General features: G+C 38.0%; 2 protein-coding genes across 8 annotated transcripts in view; one reads left to right on the top strand and one right to left on the bottom strand.

The window, feature by feature from the left end:
- The window catches only part of LOC140505993 (ORM1-like protein 1), a 52,934-nt gene extending 44,000 nt beyond the window's left edge, over positions 1–8,934 (bottom strand). For 3 of the 4 annotated variants that reach the window (XR_011967727.1, XM_072612651.1, XM_072612652.1), the window contains exons 1-3: positions 8,733–8,920; positions 7,010–7,190; positions 4,124–4,275 (exon numbers count right to left, since the gene is read on the bottom strand). Coding sequence is in view for 3 of the 4 variants with exons in the window: in XM_072612651.1 (XP_072468752.1) it covers positions 4,124–4,275; positions 7,010–7,183 (326 nt within the window). In the remaining variant the exon portion in view is untranslated. Of the gene's footprint in view, positions 1–4,123; positions 4,276–7,009; positions 7,191–8,732 lie in introns of all 4 variants that reach the window. The other variant, XM_072612659.1, reaches the window with a different exon arrangement.
- A 68-nt stretch (positions 8,935–9,002) lies between these two features.
- Positions 9,003–22,694, top strand: part of PMS1 (PMS1 homolog 1, mismatch repair system component) — a 121,413-nt gene continuing 107,721 nt past the window's right edge. The window contains exons 1-3 of one of the 4 annotated variants that reach the window (XM_072612636.1): positions 9,003–9,232; positions 15,241–15,389; positions 18,934–19,116. In XM_072612636.1, the coding sequence (XP_072468737.1) occupies positions 15,258–15,389; positions 18,934–19,116 (315 nt within the window). In that variant the 5' untranslated portion in view covers positions 9,003–9,232; positions 15,241–15,257. Of the gene's footprint in view, positions 9,237–15,240; positions 15,390–18,933; positions 19,117–22,694 lie in introns of all 4 variants that reach the window. The other 3 variants (XM_072612639.1, XM_072612638.1, XM_072612637.1) reach the window with 3 other exon arrangements.

Here is a 22,694-nt window from a genome sequence, read left to right on the forward strand (position 1 = left end):
GCTCTTCCTCATGAAGTTACTGAAAAATGTAATTCAACACATGAACTTACATATTTTATCAGAGAGGAACAATAAAAGCATTTTGATTAGAGTCATCTAGTTGGCCTTATGGAGAACTAACTTCACCTTGAGAACAGGCATTTATTTAAAAAAAACGGTATCATTTAAATGAAAATTTATAACATGAAATTGATTTAAACAGTTTTTGAGATTTTGTAAATAATAATGTAGAATCAAATACCGTTCTAATTCCTGTAACTATACAAAAAGCTAAAAAAGATACACATAACACTTGAAATCAGAAGTGCTTAAGCTGAAAGAGGTTTCGGATTAATAAATATAATTTATATGAGGGTGAGAAATAGTTTATTAGGGGACCACATTTATTTAATGACAATAAATCCATTAGGAAAAGAATGGATTGGAATACAAATCCTTAAGTTAAATCATGGTTAAACTACAATCTTAGATTGGCTATGGATAAGAGTTTGGCAATAATTTATGAATGTATTCAGGAATCAATTGACTATACAGAATTTATAATAGTTTTGTATATTTTATTAAAGTTGGATACTACACATCCTTTATATTAGTACAATCTGTAATACCTTACATAGGTATATCCATACTATTTGTAATATCTTAAGTACACAATTTTCCTAGAGAGCTAGCTGTTAAACCTTTACCAGTACTCCACTGCAAATTCTGCAATTTAAACTCATTTTCATTTAATACTTTCCCATACCAGAAGACCATTATTTTTGTTTTTTCCTCTTACCCTTCTTTCTTGCTATACAAAACAGAATACTATTTTTATGTCCTATCAGTACTTCTGCGTACATAATAATCTTCTACATAAGGAGACATTTATCTTTTTGGAGCTCTAACATTCTGTCATTTCATATCATACTTTTGAAAGGTGTTAGCCAGCTTATAGCTTAAAACTTAAAGTAGTTAAAAATAAAATAAAAATTTCATAAGACCTCTTGAGAAAAAGTAAAAATCCTGGTTCCATGTAAAAAAAATGGGAAAATCCTACTGCCTCACATGGAAAGCAGTATGGTAGGATAGAAAAGGCAATGGACTGGGAATCAAAAACCTTAGATTCTGCCACCAATTAGCTGTTACACCCTAGGCAAGTCTCAATTGCCCTGAGCCTCAAAATTTCTTCATCTAGAAAAGTGGAAGAAACACTTCGGAGAATATAAAGCACAGTAATAATAATAACATTAGAAGATTCACAAGAGATTTTAATTAGCCCTGGTAGCACAAATACATTTCTAAAAATATTGAGGTTTTGTATGTTATTAGAAAAGAAGTACACAGTACTAGCCTTATTAGTACGTGCATTATTTCCTTGAGGGAAAAATACTGGAGAAAATTAAAAGTGACAATTTTCTTTTTGCACAAATCACTATGAAATACAGTAGGTAGAAAAGGAGCTGTGAAGCATTCCTGTCTGGTTTTCAAGTCTCAATCATTTTTCAGGTCCAAGTTCAAGTCCTATCACCTAAATGAAGCCTTGCCCTCAACTCATCTGGCTCACAATTATCTTTCTTCTTCTAATTTCATACTTAAAGGCAACACAGACCACACCACTTGGTAATATTATCATTAATGTTTATTGAGAGCCTATTAATTATTAGGCATTTTGTCCATATGGTATAACAGAAGTGCAAGAGGACATAAAAAGGTATGGTTTTAAGGGATTAAGAATCAAGTTGGGGGAAAAAAATACAATATAAAAGCCACAAGGTAGCAAAGACTCAAGAAGAGGAAAACCAAACTCATGGTATCAAAAATCTCTACTAATGAAAAAGCCAGTGTACACTGTTGAATGATATAGGCAGGTGTAATAATAATGCTGAGCTGCTAGGATCATAGCTTTAGCACTGTCAGGGACCTTAGAAGGCAGAGTCCAATCCTCTCATTTTACAGATAAAGAAACTGAGGCATAGGGAGGCTAAGCAACTTGCCCAGCGTAAAGCAAGAATCCAAAGTTCAACCTACTATATACCACCTATGTGATTAGCAAAAGCAAGGAAGCGTATATTTTACATATGTGGAAAGGAACTCATTCTCTCCTTTCTCTGAGTCCTCCTAAGTTTTCTTTGTACTACTCATACACTTGTACAGGCATATCTCTGAGGTATTTTGGGTTCAGTTCCAGACCACCACAATAAATAGCACAATAAAGTGAATACTTCAATAAAGTGAGCCATGTGAATATTTTGGTTTCCCAGTGCACATAAAAGTTGTTTACACTATACTGTAGTCTATTAAGTGTGCAGTAGTAGTATGTCCCCCCAAAAGTACATACTTTAATTTTTTTGCCTCTTTTTTAAAATTTTATGTTTTCAGTTTTCTACAATCACTTCCATATATCTTAGATTTTCTCCCTCCCTCTTCCTCCAAGACGGTGTGCAATCTTATATAGGTTCTACATATACATTATTATTAAATGCATTTTCACCTTAGTCATGTTGCATAGAAGAATTAAAATGAATGGGAGAAATCATGAAAAAACAAAACAACACAAGAGAAGATATAGTTTGCGTCATTCTGCGATCCAATTCCATAGTTCTTTCTCTGGATGTAGAAGGCATAGTACATACTTTAATTAAAAAAACTTTACTGCTAAAAAGGCTAACCATCACCTGAGCCTTCATCTATCGTTTTTGCCTCAATGTTGATGGCTGCTTACTGAACAGGGCAGTGATTGCTGAAGGTTGAATTACCTGTGGCAATTTCTTAAAATAAGACAACAATAAAGCTTGCCACATCACTGATTCTTCCTTTAACACTTAAAAAGCCATTGTAGGATTATTAACTAGCCTAATTTCAATATTGTTGTATCCTGGGGAATAGGGAGGTCAAAGAAGAGGGAGAGAAACAGGGAACAGGCTGTCTATGGTATAGTTAGAATACACTCAACATTTATCGATTAAGTTTGCCATCTCAGCTGAGTGCAGTTCACTGATCACATATCACTGTAACTGATAAAATAATAATGAAAAAGTCTGAAATATTTCAAGAATAACCAAAATGTGAAACAGAGACACAGTGTGAGTGTATGCTGTTGGAAAAATGGTGCCAACAGACTTAGCTCAATGCAGGGTTGCCACAAATCTTCAATTTGTAAAAACCATGGTATCTTCGAAGTGCAGTAAAACGAAATGAAGTAAAATGTACACTTTTTTGTATATGTGAGGAAATGTAAAAGCAGATTCTATTAGAAAGAATACCAAACTTGGAATCAAGAGGTCTGAATTGCAAATTCTCCCTCTAATCTATACTAGCTGTGTGGTCATGTGCAAAGCATTTCACCTCTGAGCTGATTCCTCATTTGTAAGATGGATATAATATACTGTTATACCTCAAAGAGTTCTAATGGAGACAGTGCTCTGTAAACATAAAAAAAAACTGGAATAATTATTGTATGTCCTACTTCTCCATCCTCATTTGGGGCTTCCTGAGGGCAGACACCATGTCTTATATCTCGGATACTCCAAAGAGGCTGCCCTGAATAGGTGCTCAAAAAAAAAAAAAATGCTGGTTGAATTCCACACAGGATGAATGGCATGGAAAAAAAGGAACAGAGAAAACATGGTGAAAGAATGCCAAGTACACCACTTTGGCTGGAGAGAGATTCTGTGGAGAGCAGCTACAGCATGATAAGGTAAAAGAGGAGTCCACTGTGGACATGTCAAGCTAAAGAACACAGATTCTATTTCATAAAAAATGAATTTGTGTCGTCTCAGGACATTGCTAGCTTCTACTCAGGGGATGATAAAAGCAAACAAACGTTTTAGAAAGATTGATGGGAGGCAGGATGTGGGATATTCTCATTGTCTTGTATTTGTATATTCGTGTGTATTTGTTCCGACCCCTCTCTTCAAACAAGAGAATGTGTCCTATACTTTCCCCATATCGAGTCCAGCGCCTGGCACTGAAGTCTCCTAGGAGGCTCTCTCAGTGATGGCTGCTATAGAGTAGTATCATCACCCACCTGCTGCAACAAAGGTTCTCATAATATTCCCATTTCTACAATACTTCAAAAAACAACATTAGAATAATTCTTCCCTCTCCAAGCTTTCCTAAACCCTGAGCTGTTTCTACTCACAGAATTATTGGAGAAATTGTGAAGAACTTCCGTGAAGAAGTAAACTGCACTCCATAGTCCAGCTGTTCCCAATGTGTTAGCAGCCTGGCTTTACCTTGGTCAGGAGTTTCAAAAGGTGTTCCTTTTACAGCATGTAAAAATACATACATTCCCTAGAAAATAAAGGAGGTGTATCACCAAAAAGCAACTTCCTATTTGTGTTTGTTAGCTTGAAAGAATACAAAGAGTCTGTACGCATGTCTGTGTATTAACAATCTGAATTTTTAAACTTTCGTTATTATTGGAAGATCAAGGTCAATCTGATGATAAACCATCAGTGAGGCAAAACTAGTACCAAGAAAAAAACACCACAATATCTGTTTTCTCTTCTGTTGTAGAACCATTATCAATCCACAAAAATTTATCATGCACATATTACATGCCAGGCACTGTGGTTCATTCTGAAGATATAAGACAAAAGGTCCATGGAGCTTATACTCTACAACTAAGATATTAAAGCTTATAATGGAATACATAGAATTTCTAATTTCTTTCCACATTTGGTATGCAGGTAGTTAGCAATGCACTTTTAGCCACTGGCTTTCCACCAAAGTACCAGATCTGAAGAACTGATGGTACTTTTATGCTGAGCCAAATTTTTCTTTTTCCCTAGTTACATATAAAGATATTTTTACATTCATTTTTTTAGCAAATTCTGAGTTCCAAATGTTTTTTCTCCCTCTCTCACCTCCCCCTTCCCTGAGAAAGCAAACAATTTATAGATTACACACATTTAATCATGTAATACATATTACCTTATTAGTCATGTTGTGAAAGACATTACGCCCCCGCCCCCAAAAAAACAGAAAGTGAAAAAGTGTTCTTTGATCTGCATTCAGACTCCATTAGTTCTTTTTCTGGGGATAGATAGCATTTTTATCATGAGTTCTTTGGAATTGTCTTGAGTTAATTCTTAAAAAAATAAGTTGCATGTACAAATTTCCAAGGTAAAAACAAAACAAAAAGGCTCAAATGCTTTTCACAGAGACTTCTTTTGGGCTAAGTTGGAATATCCTCCTCTAAACCAAAAATAAATAGCCTGATATAATGTCACAGTTTTCTCTTCACAGTATTACATGTTTTATTACACAGTATTTATTACACAGTATTACATGAACTTCAGTAGTCAAGGTTGTTTGGGGGGAAAGTAATTATAAATTAGTTTTTGCAAAAAGTCGATTTACTATGTTTAAAATGATATCTGGATCTCACACTATATATCTAATATGTTGATCTAACTATAGTTCACAATAGTGCTTTAGAGTTTTTGATCCTGGACCCTTAAGCCTTAACTCTTACATATAGGTAGTTTAATCTTACGGCCTATTGCCATTTTAGAGGTGAGCTGACTGAGTAGCTGGCACTGAATAAAACTTTCTGGCTCCAAGTCTGACACATGGTTTGCTTACAAATTCTTTGGTAAAAGGACTTTAAATGACAAAGAAACTACCTGTTCTTTTACTTACATTTGGAGAAAATAAAAAATTCAGTTTGTGACAAGTTAGTATGTCTGTTTATATAAATTTTTTTAAACATGTGCCAGCAAAACATGCTAAAAAACTTAACCTAAATACAGCCTTTACCTTCAAAAAGCATATTCCATTTTTTGCTTATGCTGATTAAGCAACTCAAAGGGACTTGATGTCCAGCTGAGACTAAATGAACAACTTCATGACTCATAAACAGTGGCAAGTAGGCGTGTTCTTGAAGAAACTGGCAAAAAGACAGAAGCTGTCCTAGAATGAGTGACAGGTACTTTTTCTGGAAGCCCTCTGCTGCATTTAACTTTTCAAAATCCCTTTACTAAATCTAAACAAAGACATAACTATACCTGAAGATTACATTATATACATAAGTATAACAGTCTTTCATTAATGTAAACTTTTAAGAGTATTTATATTAATTAACTCTATTATTTTCCAACGTCCCTTACTTGAAGACAAATTCATAATTACTTAAAAACACATAGGACGTGTATACTCTACAGCTCTAGTAAGAGATTTTTGGTACCAAAGGAACAAAAGGAAGAATGAGGTACATTGTGTTGAGGTTCAATAAGTACTGATTAAATTTTATCTTTAAGCCAAACTAATTCCATGTGTATTAATGACTCTAATAGTAGTAAGCTTTAATACTGAATATAAAGAAAACAAGTACTAGAAATTTGCAGTGTATGATGTGAAGATTCAAACTGAACAACACAAAAAAAGTGCTGGTTTTCCTGTGTTTAAGAAATTGAGTACACTCTGGTTTAGACTAGGATGTTTAAACATTTTAAAATATTTTATTTGGTTAAATGTGTATAATTGGCTTAAACATCTTTAGAAGTAAACTTTAATCTATAAATTGGCTAGTCTGGGGATCACTACGCTGGAGGCAGGTTAGAAGTGTCTTGTAGGCCAAGATACCCATGCAAATCCAGTTAACTTTGCCTAGTTGCATTGGCAAACTGTGTTCCACTCCTAGTTGGCCACAATACATATGCTGGCTACTGGTTGTAAGAGGGAATGGGTTACAGTGTATAAATTGATCAGTGTAAAATCCACTACCATTACAGGAAAAATAACATTTGCCAACAGGCTTTCATTTGTGAAAGAGTAATGCAACACAGGTTAAAATATGTGCCAAATTTAATTTTTATAGAGAATTTATAAAAGATTTTTGAACTATATGTTCTAGCTTATTCTTAAATTTTACTATTCTAAATTCTCTATATGAATAGCTTACAAAATATAATTTATAAAATAAGTCTTTTCAAGTTTCCTGATTATTTTAAACTTCATTTTTTATCCCTAATAATAAGCCCTTAATTTTGCACAATATTTTATAATGAGGCAAAGTTCTTACCAGATTATGTATAATATTTGTTAAAGTCCAAGCAACAGGAACACTGAAGAAGGGAATGCTGAGTAAGACAATATGAAGCAAACCAACTCCCAATGCATATGTCAGCCACATACCACGACTGTTCATTACCCTGGTATTTGGATTTACCTCACTGTGAGCAACTCCAACATTCATTTTTGCTCTACAGGAAAGCAAAGAGATGAAACAAAATTGTTATCACTGAAAAAAAGAAATAGATTCTTTAAAAATAACCCTACTGAAACATTAGGAAAGAAATGAAGTTACTGCCAATTAATCTCTTTGCTGTTTCAAAACAGGGAAAATAGCAGAAAACACCTAGCAAATGCAGATGCTGATCATTTCTGTAAAGAATCTTTGTCAAACTAAAGTCCTCAAACTCAAATCCTTCTGAAAGCCTCCTCACAAAATTTCTCATATGACAATTAGAATAGAAAATGTGGATGAATTTTCCTGATATACCAAATGGAAAAAAATGTTTTTAAAATAGCTATCTCAAAGTGTTGTTGAGAGGAAGTTACAGTGGGCAATTTGAACCTTTCAATATGTTTATGTCTTGAAATACCAGTGCTATTTAGAAAATTTCACTAAAAAATCAGACGACAGGGAGGGAAAATTTGTTTCTTGGTTCTGTGGTAAAGTCAAATTTACTTGAAAAACAAGTTCCTGCATCCTAGGAATATTTACAGCCTCTAAATATTTAGTAAGCTAAAAAAAAACAAAAACAACCCAACCACGTCCTTTTGTTCTCAAAGGGAGAAGGGGAGGGGGGAAATGAAGGAATAAATGATCACCTTTCTCAGGATGCCTGTTTTTAAAAATAAGAAAAAGGAATCCCTTGAATAGTTCTGTTAATAGACATTCCACACTTATAACCTGAATAGTCTGAATAGTTCAAGAGCGGAAAGAATGAGTAAGGTCGATTTAAAAAGAAAACCCCTCTGCTACAGGGCTGACATAGTCATTTCCCATTATCCCTGTGCTTTGGGAAATTGGTCCATTTCCTGAGTCGCAGATCTGAGTGAGAAGGGACCTCTGACCAGGACACCTCGACATCCCATTCCAGTGGTCATCCAGCCTCCACAGGAGAGTCATCTCCCAACGGGAGACGTCAGCAGCATGCCTCCGATGCCGCTGAGGCTAAAAGGCAGTTCTACTAAGGGACATTCCCCGCAACTCAATTAGGGAAAATCTTGCCGTCCCTAAATGCTATCCTGTAAAATCTGCAGGAAAAAACAGTAATAACGTTGGAGGCGGACTCTTCACCCCTACGAGGATGAGAAAGCCTTCCCGAGAGGCCAGAGAAGGGCATTTCTCGCATTGGTCGGGTCAGCCTGAAGGCTACGCAGGGAGAAAGATTAAAGGTCAAGGGTCGAACCCCCCCCCCCTCCCCGGGCTGCAAGCTCGCCTCGGTCTACGTGGGTCTCCGGGGAGCCTCGAGGAACCTGCCCCGCAAGATGGACCCCCGCAGAAAGCAGGAGCTGGGGTGCGGGGGAGGGATCGCGAGGCCCACGGTAGCCCAGTTCAGGGCGGATCCTTTCCTCTCCCGGCCTGCGACACCCTCAGTGTCCAGGGGGCATGGCGGGGACGCGGCTCGAGACCATCACGGAGGACGGCGGGGCTGCGGAGACGTCTAGAACTCCTTCGCCCCGGGCTGCGTGTCTTCCCAGCCCACCTCCTCCCACCCCCGCCCGTGAGAACGCACCTCAAAACGGGAACCACGCGGGGGGAGGGGGCAGTGAACGGCACCCGCCGGTCGGGACCCAGCGAAGCACCCCAGTCCCGGCCCGTCCGCGGCTGGCTCCCTGGAGCCCGAGCCCTGCTCTTCCCTCAGGCGACAACGTCGCCTGCGGAAGCCTTAGGAGCGCAACGCCAGCGCTCTCCGACTGACAGACAGGCCCGCCAATCAGATGCAGCCTGGGCGCCCCGGAGGCGGGGCCAGCCCCCTCGTCCTCCCATCCGCCTCTGGGCTCCCGGGCTTTCAGGAGGCCAGCACCGCCCCTCGGGGCTGAGAGGAACCCGGCGGCCGAGTGCCGGGTCGGGGGCGGTGCTGGGGCAGGTGGAGGCTGAGATCCAGAGAAAGGGAGGAAGTGGAGCTTTGGCGCCACACGTTTGTATCCTGTGCCCCCCCCCCAAGGTATCATGTGACTAACGGGCATTTTTATTTTCTCGTCTGTGCTGGCCTCCTCTCTCCTACCGCCTCCTGTAAGTGAGTAAGCGCGCACGTGGGGGGCTGGTAGTGAGAGTGAGGCCTCGCTCCGCACCCGTAGGCCCCGGGCAGCCGCGGCAATCCCGGGGCCGCGTTGGTGGGTGTGTGCGTGTTTGTGTGTACGTATGTGTCTGTGAAATCCGATAAGTGTGGGAGGATGTTGGCGTGCATGCGCAGAACTTGGAAAAGCAGCATGAAGGGTACTGAGCGGAGGTCTCTGTTTTGTTTTTTAGTTTGCAGCAGAAATTTTGCCTTATTGTCCCTCTTGTCCCAGCGAGTTCTACGTGCTGGAGAGCTACAGTGTATCCCACCCTCTCAGGAAGCCTAATTCACCGCTGTAGCCCGCCTGGTTCTTTGGCGTGTGGCGTTCTGGCCCAAGTGCCACCGCGGTGCAAGTGGATCTTTTTATTCGGATATGTGCCCAGGATTTTTGTCCTGTTATCTCAGATGTTTGGGCTAAATGACGACCAGGGACCCTTCCATGTCTAAATCAGCGATCGTGTCTTATTGCTGATACGTATTGATAAGTGCAATGAGAAAGAGATTATGTTTTGAGTGCTTCCCTATTTTGGCTTCTTTCAGTTTGTGGGTGAAACAAAAACATCTTGAAGTACATAAAAGATTTAATATTTGTATCCGAGAGATTTAGCCCGATCCTACCCTCTCCCCCAACTTTCTTAAGTTATTTGAAAGGTAGAAAACAATACTCATAGCAAAGGACACTTAATTAATTTTTAACAAGTAGTATTTTAAGGGCCTGCTTACTGTAAGGTACTTTTAGGTATTCTGGGAAAGATGATGGTGAGTAAGAAAGTCTTAGCCCAGAATGAGTGTATTACTTGTAAGGGAGATGTACTGTAAAAGAAAGTACATTTGGGATTCAGAGGAGGCAGACATCTAATACAGTAATGAGATATAACAATAATGGAGTGCCAGGCACTTTGTAATCATTGTCTCAATTGATCTTCAACAGCCTTGGGAGGTAGTAGGTTCCATTATTACCCCCATTTTACGCATGAGGAAACGGAGGCAATAGGTTCAAGTCCCTTGCCCAAGGTCATACAGCTGGTATTGAAGTTGATTGGTCACACAGCTGTTATTAATGGTATTGGAGAATGTGTTGGCAAATATGCCAGTAAGTCAAAATGTACGTATAAGAGCTTTCCAAGTGAAAAGACCAGCATAAATAATTGACCTAGAGGCCGGAAGGTGGATAGTATAAAGAAAAGAGGGAATAAGTTATATTGTCTAGAGAACTATGTACAGATAAAGTTGTAGTGGGTTTGGAAATCTAATTTAAACTCCTTGAGATCAGAGACTGTCTCACTTTTCTGTTTGTATGCCCAGTGCTCATAATGCTCACATATAGCAGCTGTCTATTAAAAATACTCATTGGTTAATTGATAAAAGAGCCAGATTAAGACATTTAAGTTTTATTCTGTAGGTAGTGGGGAGCTACTGTAAGTTTTTGAAAAATGAGATAATATGATCAGAACTAAGAAAGAAAAATTAATCAGAAACTGAAAATGGAAATCCTACTTGAAAATCGTGACTATTTTGATTGTTCTAGAGTGTTCTGCAGGAATCCAAACTGTCCCTGTTGTGTTTTAAACATCAAGATTTATGGGGAAGTTTTTTGGGTTTTTTTAGCCATGGTTCTTTTTATAGAGCTCATTTAAATTTCAGTATTTTTCTCTGATTCATGCTGCCTTTGTCAGCTCTTTCTTCACTTACGTGAATTGATGATGATCTGGAGATGAAGCAGTTAGAATAGAAAGAATTTTAGATTTGGACCAAAGTAGAAGATGCATAGAGGGGAGGGAATAAGCATTTATATAGGACCTACTTTGTGTTAGTCACTGCCCTGAATGCTTTACAAATATTATCTCATTTGATCCTCGAAACAACCCTGCCAGGTAGGTGGGGTTATGCTCAATTTATAGATGAGGAAACTCATGCAAATAGAAGTTACTTTCCCAGCGTATCACTTAGATACTTACAACTACTAAGTATCTAAGGCTCGATTTGAACTCAGGTCTTCTTGATCCCAGGCCCAGCATTCTATCTGTTATACTACTCAGCTGCCTAAGACAGAAGTTTATAATCTAGGAAGAACTGTGATGTAGGTATAATTGACATAGAGGCAGGAAGGTGGATAGTGTAAAGAAAAGAGGGGATTAGTTATTTTGTCTTATAATGAGTAGTATAAAATGAATGATCCTGCTTCTAGTGGGAATGTTCTGAGAAAGTAGTTCAAGAAGATAGTGTTTTTAATTGAATTTTAAAAGAATAAGATTTTAACAAGTGGTGATGAAGGCAAGGGTATTTCTAGGAGAGAGAAATACATAGAGCTGAAAGTATAGAGGTAGGTAAATGCAATGGGAAAAAAGGCATGCTAGGGGAAGGATAAGTAGCCTAGATAGTCCAGATGAGGAATATGAAAGTTTTAGAGGTAGTTAGATGGTACAGTGAGTCAGGGTGACCTGAGTTCAAATTCACCCTTAGATACTTACTAGCCACGTGACCCTGGGCAAGACACTTAATCCCAGACTGCCTCAGTTTCCTCAGTTGTAAAATGGGAATAGTAAAAGCGTCTGCCTCCCAGGGTTGTTGTAAGATCAGATGAGGTAATATTTGTAAAATGATTAGCATAGTGCCTGGCATATAATTGACGCTTTTTTCCTTTCTTTGGGTCACACAGCTACCTGGTAAATTACACAGCTGGTCAGGAAAGAAATGTGGAGATACGGGAACCAGGAGTAGGTCAAGGGGCTAAGGTCCAGAAAGAAGGGACTTCTTCACTATTCTTTTTTGGTTCACCTCCTGTTTGTCTGACCATTCTTTCTTGGTCTCTTTTCCAGATCATCATCGATCCGTGTTCTTTTTCTGTAGTTGTATCTTGTTTTGTCCTAGGCTCTCCTATATAGATAATACACTCCTTTTGTGCTAAGCCTTTCTTACTCACCATCATCTTCCCCAGAATACCTAAAAGTACTTTACAGTAAGGGTAGGAGATGTATCACAGTGAAGCATCAGACTCTCAAAACTCTTAAGGGGCCTTAGAGGTACCTTGCATAAAGGGATAGGACCTCTGATTTCCTTAGTATGAGAAACTACTGAATGAGGAAACTTCTGCCAGTGTTGGTTGAACCTTTTCAGCAATTTAGTCTTAGAGTTGCCTAAGACACCATAAAGTTAAATGACTTGCCTAGGGTCACACAGCTAGTATGTGCCAGAGGTTTGACTTAAATTTTGGTTTTTCCAGTTCTCAGGCCTGTTTTCTGTCCCAACACAACCACTTTTGTTTCTAATAGTGTAGGAACTTAATAAATACTTTACTAGTGAGTTGATTAATGAATGACAGGATGGTGTAGTCCAGGAATTGGCAAACTATGGGAGCTAATAATTTTTTAAAATGTAAAAGCCATTCTTGGCTCCTGGCCAACAAAAGCACAATAAGTTGGATATGACTGTAGTTTGCCAATGCCCTGGTAAAGTGGATTGAGAAGTGACCTGAGAGCTGTGAAAACCTGGATTTCATCTGGCCTCTGGCACCCTGTAGCCATGGAACCTTGAGTTACTCATGTCTCAGTGTTCTAGGCAACTCTTTAAGACTGTAAGTTGCAGAGAAGATACCAGTCTTCTTGGGGAGAGGGAGTTTTCATAACTAATAAAATCCCAGGTCTAGTTCTATTGCTAAAGAATATATGCTCATCATTTTATAGTATAGAAAATTGAGGTCCAGAAAGAAGTGACATCTTCACGACTCTTTTTTGATTCACCTCCTATTTGCCTGACCATTCCTTCTTGGTTTCTTTTTCAGGATCATCATTGATACATGCTCTTTTTCTGTCTATTTTGTCCTAGGCTCTCTTCTCTCTCCCCAGACTCATCGACTGTATCTATTTCCATGAATTATCTCTATGCAAATTGCTCCCAAATCTATATATCAGGTCTCCAATTCCACAACACCAATTGCCTGTAGGACATTTTAAATTGGATCTCCTATAGTTGCCTCAAACTTGATATGTCCAAAACAGAACTTTTTATCTTTCTAATAAAATCTGTCCCTGTCTCTATTGAGGTTTCTCCTATCCTTCTAGTTTCACAACTTATCACCCTTCAAATCCCGATATTCCCTCACAAGTTATGGTGATTTTACCTCTGCATTATCTCTTTCCTCTGCAATACTTCATCATCTCTCACCTGGACTGTTTCAAGCCTCCTGATTGATCTGTCCCCAAGTCTCCCCTCAAACTAATATCCACATATCTGCCAAAATGATTTTCCTTAAGCACAGGTATAACCACATCACTCCCCTACTAAATAAATTCCAGTGGCTTCCTATTACCTTTGGGATCAAGATGTTTATTGAGGGCTAGCACCTTGGTGTGATGGCTCACTGAGCCCTTTTCAGGGCTGCTTATCGACTTTTGGTGTCCCCCTGGCACTGAGCTCTCATCTGTAGCTCCAGGAATCTGTAGCATGCATAGTGGTCATAGCCCAGTAAAGTGTCTCAGCAGATGATTGAGAATAACCAACCAATCACAAACCTGTTGGTGAGTTAGGGGGGTGTATATCCTAAGCATGTGAAAACTTCCTCTGGTGGACTGTGCAGGTGAGAACAGTTTGTTCCAGTGGCCATGAAAGTAGCTGACGCAGGCCCTGTGGAGACTTTAGAGTTTGGTCAGACTTTGAAGACACCAAAGTCATCCATTGCATCTTTGACCATTGCCCCAGCTGTCCTGGCTTTTGTTTTGGCACTGCACTTCAGTGACTCTGGAAAAGACAGTGAGGCTGATATGCAACTCTATCTTACTTAAATCCAATTCATTCACAAGTCAAGTCACCTTGTGATGTTGTTGGTTCTTTTTGGAAAAAAAAACCCTTAAAACAAAGGACAAACAACAATAGTATTGTCACTCAAATATTGATTTAAAAACTTAAGTGTAAAGCACTACACCTGTGTGTGTGTGTGTGTGTGTGTGTGTGTGTGTGTGTACATATTTATATGAAGATATGTCATTCTCATGGGAACTACAGTCTATTTGGGGATATAGATAGCATGTACCAAAAAAGTGATACAGAGGATACGTTTTATAGAAGTGAGGAGACATTTGCATTTAAGATAAACCTTGATGTGAATTTTGGTTGGCTAGTCAGAGTGGGAAATGATTGAAGGAGAATTCACAAGCTATATTCCAAGGCACAAGAGGAGGTGCTAAGATGATTTGATTATAGGAAGCTCGGTGACTCAGAGGATAGCATGCTGGGCCTGGAGCCAGAAAGAGCTTAGTTCAAATCCAGCCTCAGACACTCACTAGCTGTGTAACCTTAGGTAAGTCACTTAAACCTCTGTTTGCCTTAATCCACTGGAGAAGGAAATGGCAAACCACTTGAGTGTCTCTGCCAAGAAAACCCCACGGACAGTATTGATGTTTTATAGTCCGTGAAGTCAGGAAGAGTCAAATGTGACCAGACAAAATTATCAAGATGGTTTGATTAGAGCCGAGGACATGGTACAAGTAGTAGGAATTTTGGTTGAGGCTAGATTGAAAAGCCTTAGAGGAAAATTACTCTTGTGGTGATATGTAATACAGACTTGAAGAGGAAGAGAATGGAAACGAGACTAGTTGGGAAGCTTGTGCTGTAGATGAGTGAGTCCTTGGAAAGTGTTATGGTATAGTGTATGGTATGATAGCAGTAGGAATAGGAAGAGGGAAAGATGTAAATGAAGAATCATCAAGATCTGGGGAAGAGAGAAGAATAAAAGATAACTGAGTGTCAGTAAAACTGTAGTACTAGTATAGAAAATAAAAAAATCAAGACAGTAGTTATTGGGGTGGGGAGGCAGGTCAATGTGGGTCTAATTTTTTGATTTTAGACTTTGAGTTCAAGACTTAGAAATCTAGATATCAAAAAAAAAAAAAGGTGGACATATTTTAGAAACTCCATTTTTGTGATATGCTATCCTCTCACAATTTCCTATGTTCTCCCCAAACAGCTCCACTTTTAAGAAGAATGAAGCAGTTGCCTGCAGCAACTGTTCGTCTCCTTTCAAGTTCTCAGGTGATTACTTCTGTGATCAGTGTTGTAAAAGAGCTAATAGAAAATTCATTGGATGCTGGTGCCACAAATATAGACGTTAAGCTGGTGAGTTTTATTCACAATTAAAATAAGCCAGTGAAAGGCCAGAGCAATTAGGAGATTTTCTTTTTGCATGCTAATGAATTATTATTTGCACACAAAAATCTGTCTTGTTGGAGGTAATGGATAGAATTCTAACCTGTAGTCCTGAGGACTTGAATTCAAATTTCTCATTCACCATAAATTTAGCTGTGTGACTCTTGAGTAAATCACTTAACCTATCATTCAATAAGGATTTATTTATTTATTCATTTATCAGGCATGTCTTATGCGCCAGAGATTGTAATACGTTCTAGGGATACAAAGACAAAAATGAAACGGTCTCTGCCTTCAAGGAACTTCCATTCTATTTATTGGGTAGAAAACAATGTGACCCATCACCCAGGACCCCTCAAGGGAATCTATGTGTACACAAATTAGGTCTGAAACTTAGGATTTCATCCAAAAGATTTGTTTCTCTCCTTGGCTCATGCCCCCATCTCGAGTACTCCAGAAAAACTTCTAAATGAACTCGCTGTATAGCTCATGTCTGGGTTTGCCCAGATGTGGATAACAAGGTCGTCATTTGTACATTCACTGTAAAATACAGACATTGGTTGTGAAACATCCTTTTTTCATCCACCACATAAAATGCATAGGATGCAAAGAACTCATAGGAATACACGAACACATATAGAACATAAAATATTCATGTAACCCATTAGACTCCCCCAGGATAGGGAAGATACTTTGCAGACATGCTGAGCAATCCATTCCGCATTCACTCTGAACCTGTAGTGTCTGAACAGTATTAGTAATAACTATTATTATCATTATAATGATAGCTAGCATTTATAAAGTGACTGCTATGTGTCAAGTATTGTGCTAAGCTCTTTACATATACCTAATTTTTATCCTCACAACAACTTTGGGGAGAGGTAAGTTCTATTATTAACCCCATTTTATAGTTGAGGAAGCTAAGGCAAACCAGGTAAACATATACCTAATTTTTATCCTCACAACAACTTTGGGGAGAGGTAAGTTCTATTATTAACCCCATTTTATAGTTGAGGAAGCTAAGGCAAACCAGGTAAAGTGACTTGTCCAGGGTTACACAGCTAGTAAGTGTTTGAAGCCATACTTGACTTGAAGTTCTCCTGACTCCAGGTCCAGCATCCTATCCACTGCACTGCCTAATTGCCACCTAGCAACTTGTGCAATCACTTGGAGGGTTGGGAAGGTCAGTCTTCTAGACCCATGATATAGTGTCATATCTCTAGGTATAGGTACCATGCTGATGGTTGTCTTCCTTTCTAACTAGTATGTTGTTGAGTAAATCTACCTCTTAGAAGTTCTGGGCCTTGCCACTTGAACGCAAACTTGGAAAATTTTTGAATGCAGGATTGATTATTCATAGAGTAATCCCCTAAAATTGGAAAAGTCCACTCTCAGGAACTCCATGACTTCTGCTCAGAAAAAAGTAGACGACCAGGAACTGAAAGTCTAGGAATTCTCCTCAGGTTAACCCTGTTCTGCAAGTTACCATTTTCTGCTCCTGGTGAGACATGAATAAGGAAGAAATTCCCTGTACTTTCCCTTCCACTAACCTCCTTTTAGTATACTGTGGTCTAGAAGTCTAGGGGAGAGAAAACTCATGAAAAAGAGGCTGAGCCATGTCAAAATTTAGTACTCAGTCATCAGTCATTTTGGATACTGTTCCCAGTCATTGGGAACCACTTAAAGGTGCTTCCTATTTCCTTTCAAAAAGATACAAAGTCTCATGGCTGCCTTTTAAGGAAATGTTCTTTGAATAAACTCATGCCCTGTATGATTTTATTAAATTGTAATTGATCTTTTTCTGATTGGAGGACCCATCATATTTGGGTTTCTCCTGATCAACACCTCTTCCTTAGCTGTCCTAGCAAATCAAACTGGGGTGCTTTGGGACTTTGTTGTTGTTTAGTTGTTTCAATTGTATCTGACTCTTTATTAACCCTATTTGGGTTTTCTTGGCAAGGTACTGGAGTGGTTTGTCATTTCCTTCTCCAGCTCATTTTACAGATGAGGAAATAGGCAAACAGGGGTAAGTGACTTGCCCAGGGTCACAAAGCTAGTAAGTGTCTGAGGCCAGATTTGAACTGAGGAAGAGGAGTCTTCCTGACTCTAAGACTGGTACACTATTCACATCATCGTGTAGCTGCCACTCTGAGCTTTGGAGCTGTAGACATTGTCCTCTTCCTGATTGCCTCCCCCAGTGCTTTATACTCAGAGTATCTGCAATGTCAGTGTGTCACAGTTCTCAGATACTCCCTTTTGTAGAGCTGAGACTTCATAACTAATAATAGTTGTAATAATAGCTAATACTAATTAATTAATACTGTTGGAAAGTGATATGGTATGGTATGTAGTATGATAGCAGTAGGAATAGGAAGAGGGAAAGATGTGAATGAAGCATCATCAAGACTTGAAGACTTTTTCAGATATGGGGAGGAAGATTTGGGGAAGAGGGAAGAATAAAAGCTAACATAATAGCTAACATTTACGTAGTACTTAGTATGTGACAGAGGCTATGCTAAATGCTTTACAATTTTTATCTCATTTGAGATACAACTTTGGGAGGCAGCTGCTATTGTTGTCCCCATTTTGCCATTGAGGAAACTGAAGCAAACAGAGTTTAAGTGACTTGCCCAGGACCACAGCAAATAAATATATGAGATAGGATTTGAATTTAGGGCTTCCTGATTCCACATAATCTATCCACTGTGCCACTAGTTTCCCATAACTAGTATCCTCAAAGATTATACTTCCTGCCCAGATACGTAATTATACAAATTTAAAAAGAAAACAACATTTTACAGTTTCTATGGGATATCACTTACCTGGTCATTTTAAGGGTCTGTCCTCATTCTAAATTAGGAAAGAAAAGGAAAACCACTTATAAAAGTAAAATAAACCTCTACTGTATCAAAATAGATAAAAGCAATAAGCTCTCTGAATCTGTTTTTCCATTTAAAAAATAGGGATAACAGTACCCTTAATACCTACCATACCAGTGTCATTGTGAATCTCAAATGGCATTGTCTTTCAAATTAGTAGTTTATTAAAGGTTTCAAGTTCAAGTTCTAGTTGTTGATAGATTTCTGCTGTTTAGAATATTACAAGAATACAATTTTGATTTTGCTTTATGGGAAACATAAAATTTTAAAACCATGATAATGATTTCCAAAAAAGGTACTTTGAAGGGAAGATAATTATTAAAATTGTACTGAATACAATTACTTGGAAGAAAGCTGATATGAGAATGATTTGTGTTTAGAAACTTAAAAGTATTAGAAGTTACTATATATATATATATATATATATATATATATATATGGTGATTCAGAAGACATTTCCTTTAGTACAGTTTATAACCAGAGATAAAATACTTGAAAACCAGAAATTTATTATTTGATTTCCCCACACTTAACCTATAAAATTTTGGTGTTATTCTGTTTTGTCCGCTGTGCTTGCTGAATTAGAAACTCAATGATCAGTCGAATAGTTTTTTATAACTTTTTATCCTTTGTAGGAAAATTATGGATTTGATAAGATAGAAGTTCGAGACAATGGTGATGGGATCAAAGCTGTTGATGCACCTGTGATGGCAATAAAACACTATACTTCAAAAATAAATAGTCATGAAGACCTTGAAAACTTAACAACTTACGGTTTTCGTGGGGAAGCCTTAGGATCTATTTGTTGTATAGCTGAGGTAAGAAAATATTTCATTAATATTTTTCCTGTAATCCTTTGTCCTGAAATGCATATTGTTTTTGTGAACTTGAATCTCGTTTTCTTAGTATTTGTTTAAAGTTGACAAATGATCTTTTACCTTTGGGTTTGGTATTGACAGAATGTTAGAAAAGGCAAAATTTGTTCCTTTTCTGTATGATATTCCAGTTAAGTCTGTATTCACTTTCAGAGCTGTCACTGAGTAATTAACAAGTTTGCTTGCTAGATGGCAGCACTATACTTGATCTTTTTTACTTTAGGGGTATGGAAGCAATGTGACATTTCCTTTTTTATTTTAACTGTGGATATATCTGTATTATGAGTTTTCTTATAATAACTGCCTTTTAAAAATTTGAGCCTATTTTAATTTAAGTCTATAAAATTTAGTTTAATTAGGTTTATAAGTTTATTTTTCATTTGTGTTTATTTCAGTAAACTTGAAATGTGAATAGCTAAAGTTAGGTTTGCGTTTTAGAATTAGGAAATGAGAGAAAGACTACTCATTAAGCGTTTTAATGAAAAGCAACTTGATATTTTCTTATAAGTAACTATGGCTTGTATAATGTATTGTTAAACTAGTTGAAATATTGTGGAATGCATTAGAAAATTCTGTAACTTCTCCTTTCCTAATAATTTTTAGAGAGAACACAGAACTTTTCATTGTACCATGGTGCCTTATCCTGGTTTATTTTATTATTGTCTTTAAGAAAGCATCAATTACTAATAAAATAGCAACTTTGATATTTAAAATCAACCTTTCAGAAAAAAATTACTGCTTAGATAGTCAACACATTTCTTGAATGACTCCAATTTGCAATATAATACATAAATCATTTTCTGAATAAAATTATATTACTATTAACAAAGAAGAAAATAGAATAAGAAAATTGTGACCTATTCAAGGATACATATTCTTGCATCTATGTCAAAGAGGGTGAGAAGGGAACAAGCATTTGTTAAATGCCTGCTGTGTGTCAGACACTATGCAAAGTACTTTACAAATATTATCTCATTTAATTCTCATAACAACTTGAGAGGTGTAGGTAGTATTGTTAGTCCCATTTTACAGCTGAGGAAACTGAGGCATACAGAGCTTAAATAATTTGCTGAGGGTCACACAGCTAGTGTCTGAGGCTATATTTGAACTTGGGTCTTTTTTCGTATCCCCAGTTCATCACATTACCTGATAGAGAGTAAGTGCTTAATAAATAGTTACTGACTAACTCACTTACAATAGTGAATATGGATACCCTTGCTTTTGAATGAATGAATGAAAAAGCATTTATTAAATATGTGCAAAGCACTGTACTAAGCACTGAGGCTTATTTTAGGAAAATAAGATAGTCTTTGCTGTTGAGAAGCTAACATTCTTATTGGGGGAGACAATGCATTTAGGAGGTTTTAGTTAGGCAGTTAGGTGGCACAATGGATAGAGCATTGGGCTTACAGTCAGGAAGACTCATATTCTTGAGTTCAAATGTGGCCTTTGACACTTGATAGCTGTGTTACTCTGAGCAAGTCATTTAACTTTGTTTCCCTCAGTTTCTTTACCTATAAAATGAGTACCAGGCTTGGAGGCAGGAATCTCTGTTTTACCTAGGCAGTTAGGTGGCACAGTGGATAGCATATTGGGCCTACAGTCAGGAAGACTCATCTTCCTGAGTTCAAATCTGGGCTCAGTTACTTATTAGCTGTGTGACCCTGGGCAAGTCACTTAACCCTGTATGTCTCAGTTTTCTCATCTGTAAAGTGAATTGGAGAAGGAAATGACAAACCACTCCAATACTGACAGCTAGGCAGCTCGGTGGATAGAGCACTGGGATTGAAATCATGAAGACTCATCCTCATGAGTTTAAATCTGACCTTAGACACTCATAGCAGTGTGACCCTGAGTAAGTCACTTAACCCTGTTTGCTTCAGTTTCCTCATCTGTATACTGAATTGGAGTAGGAAATGGCAAACCAGTGTCTTTGCCAAGAAAACTCTGAATAGGGTCATGAAGAGTTGGACACAGCTGAACAACAATAACAACAAAAATAAGCTCTAAGTCACATGAAAAGGCCAAGGGGAGAGTTCTATTCAAGATGGCAGAGGTAACAGAATAAGATCATCAGATCAAATAATAATTAAAAAATTGGGGGGGATGGGAAATTGTAATGGCATGGAGCAAAACTCTAAAGATTGCAGAGAATAGGACCTGGGTCTAGCTAGAGGTGTTGGGGAGAGAACAGTACTTGGTAGCTTTTCAAGGAGCTTCAGAGAAACTGGGAGCATATAGCAGTGTTGTGTATCAGGAATAAGAAAACTTGGTTCCTTACTGTAGAATGCTTTAGTAAAGAAACCCCTTGAGTACGCTCCCTTGAAGGCTTTGACTCCTCTGTATCAGAAATCAGAATGCAGGATCTTAGAACCTCTAGTGTTGTCATCCATCTACAGATAATTACAGCTCCAATAAGGAAGTTCCTTAGAATCAGGAAGACCTGAGAGCTTCAGAAAAAAAGCCCCAGGGCAGGACATTGAACCCTAGTAGTGAGAACTGAAACTGGTAAATTACATATCAAGAGGGCAGTGATGAGTCTGCATCCCCAGAAACTCTGAAAGTTTTGCACCACACTCACCGGAAACTTTTATATCCTTGAAGAGCTCAATGTAGCTAGAAGATTCAAGGCAAGTTTGAGATCTCTAGGACTTTGTTCACTAACACCAGTGGATATGAAGAGCAGCTGGAACAATGTAGTTTGGAGGCATATATACCCATCATTATGGTGGTGGATGCCATGTTATATTCGAGATCCATCAAAACCAGACTGTAACAAAAAGTGTCATTCACTAAAGTTGGTAATGTGAATAAGAACACACTGATGATCAAGCAGTTTCATTTATCTAAGACATAGACCAAGAAGAAGAAAATAACTTCATAGCAACTGCACATAGAACCTCAGATAAAGGTATGGCTTAGGTGCAAGTACTATTTAAATTTCTGGAAAGGATAAAGAAAGATTTTTTAAAGGGATATCATGAAGTTAACAGGAACTCTAGAAGAAAAAATGGGAAAGAATAAAAACCCTTATTCTTGGTACAAAACTTTACAAAAATAACTGACTTCTGAAAATTAGAGTGGACTGGAACAAAACCAAAAGAGAAGGGGAAAAGAAAGAGGAAGAATATGTAAAGTATCTCCTTTCAAAAAACAACTATGCTGGGAAACAGGTCAAGGAGAGAGATCTAAAAATTATCTAATCAAAAATCATTACCACAAAATCCTAGACACCATATTTCAAGAAATCTGTAAAGAAGAAAACTACTCAGACATATCAGAATCAAAATGCAGAAGAAAAATAGGAAGGATTCCCTGGTTATCTCGTGAAAGAAACCCCCAAATGAAAATTCCCACAAACATAGGCAAAGACTAGAGCTTCTAGGTCAAAGAAGTACTGCAAGCAGACAGAAAGAAAGAGTTCAAGTACTAAATAACCTTAGTTGAGATTACACAAGACTTTGCTGCTATCATCAAGGAGAGGAGAAAGAACAGATGAAAGAGATATTTGAAAGGGCAAA

The sequence above is a fragment of the Notamacropus eugenii genome, chromosome 5, assembly GCF_028372415.1.
Source record: "Notamacropus eugenii isolate mMacEug1 chromosome 5, mMacEug1.pri_v2, whole genome shotgun sequence".
NCBI classification, from domain to species: domain Eukaryota; kingdom Metazoa; phylum Chordata; class Mammalia; order Diprotodontia; family Macropodidae; genus Notamacropus; species Notamacropus eugenii.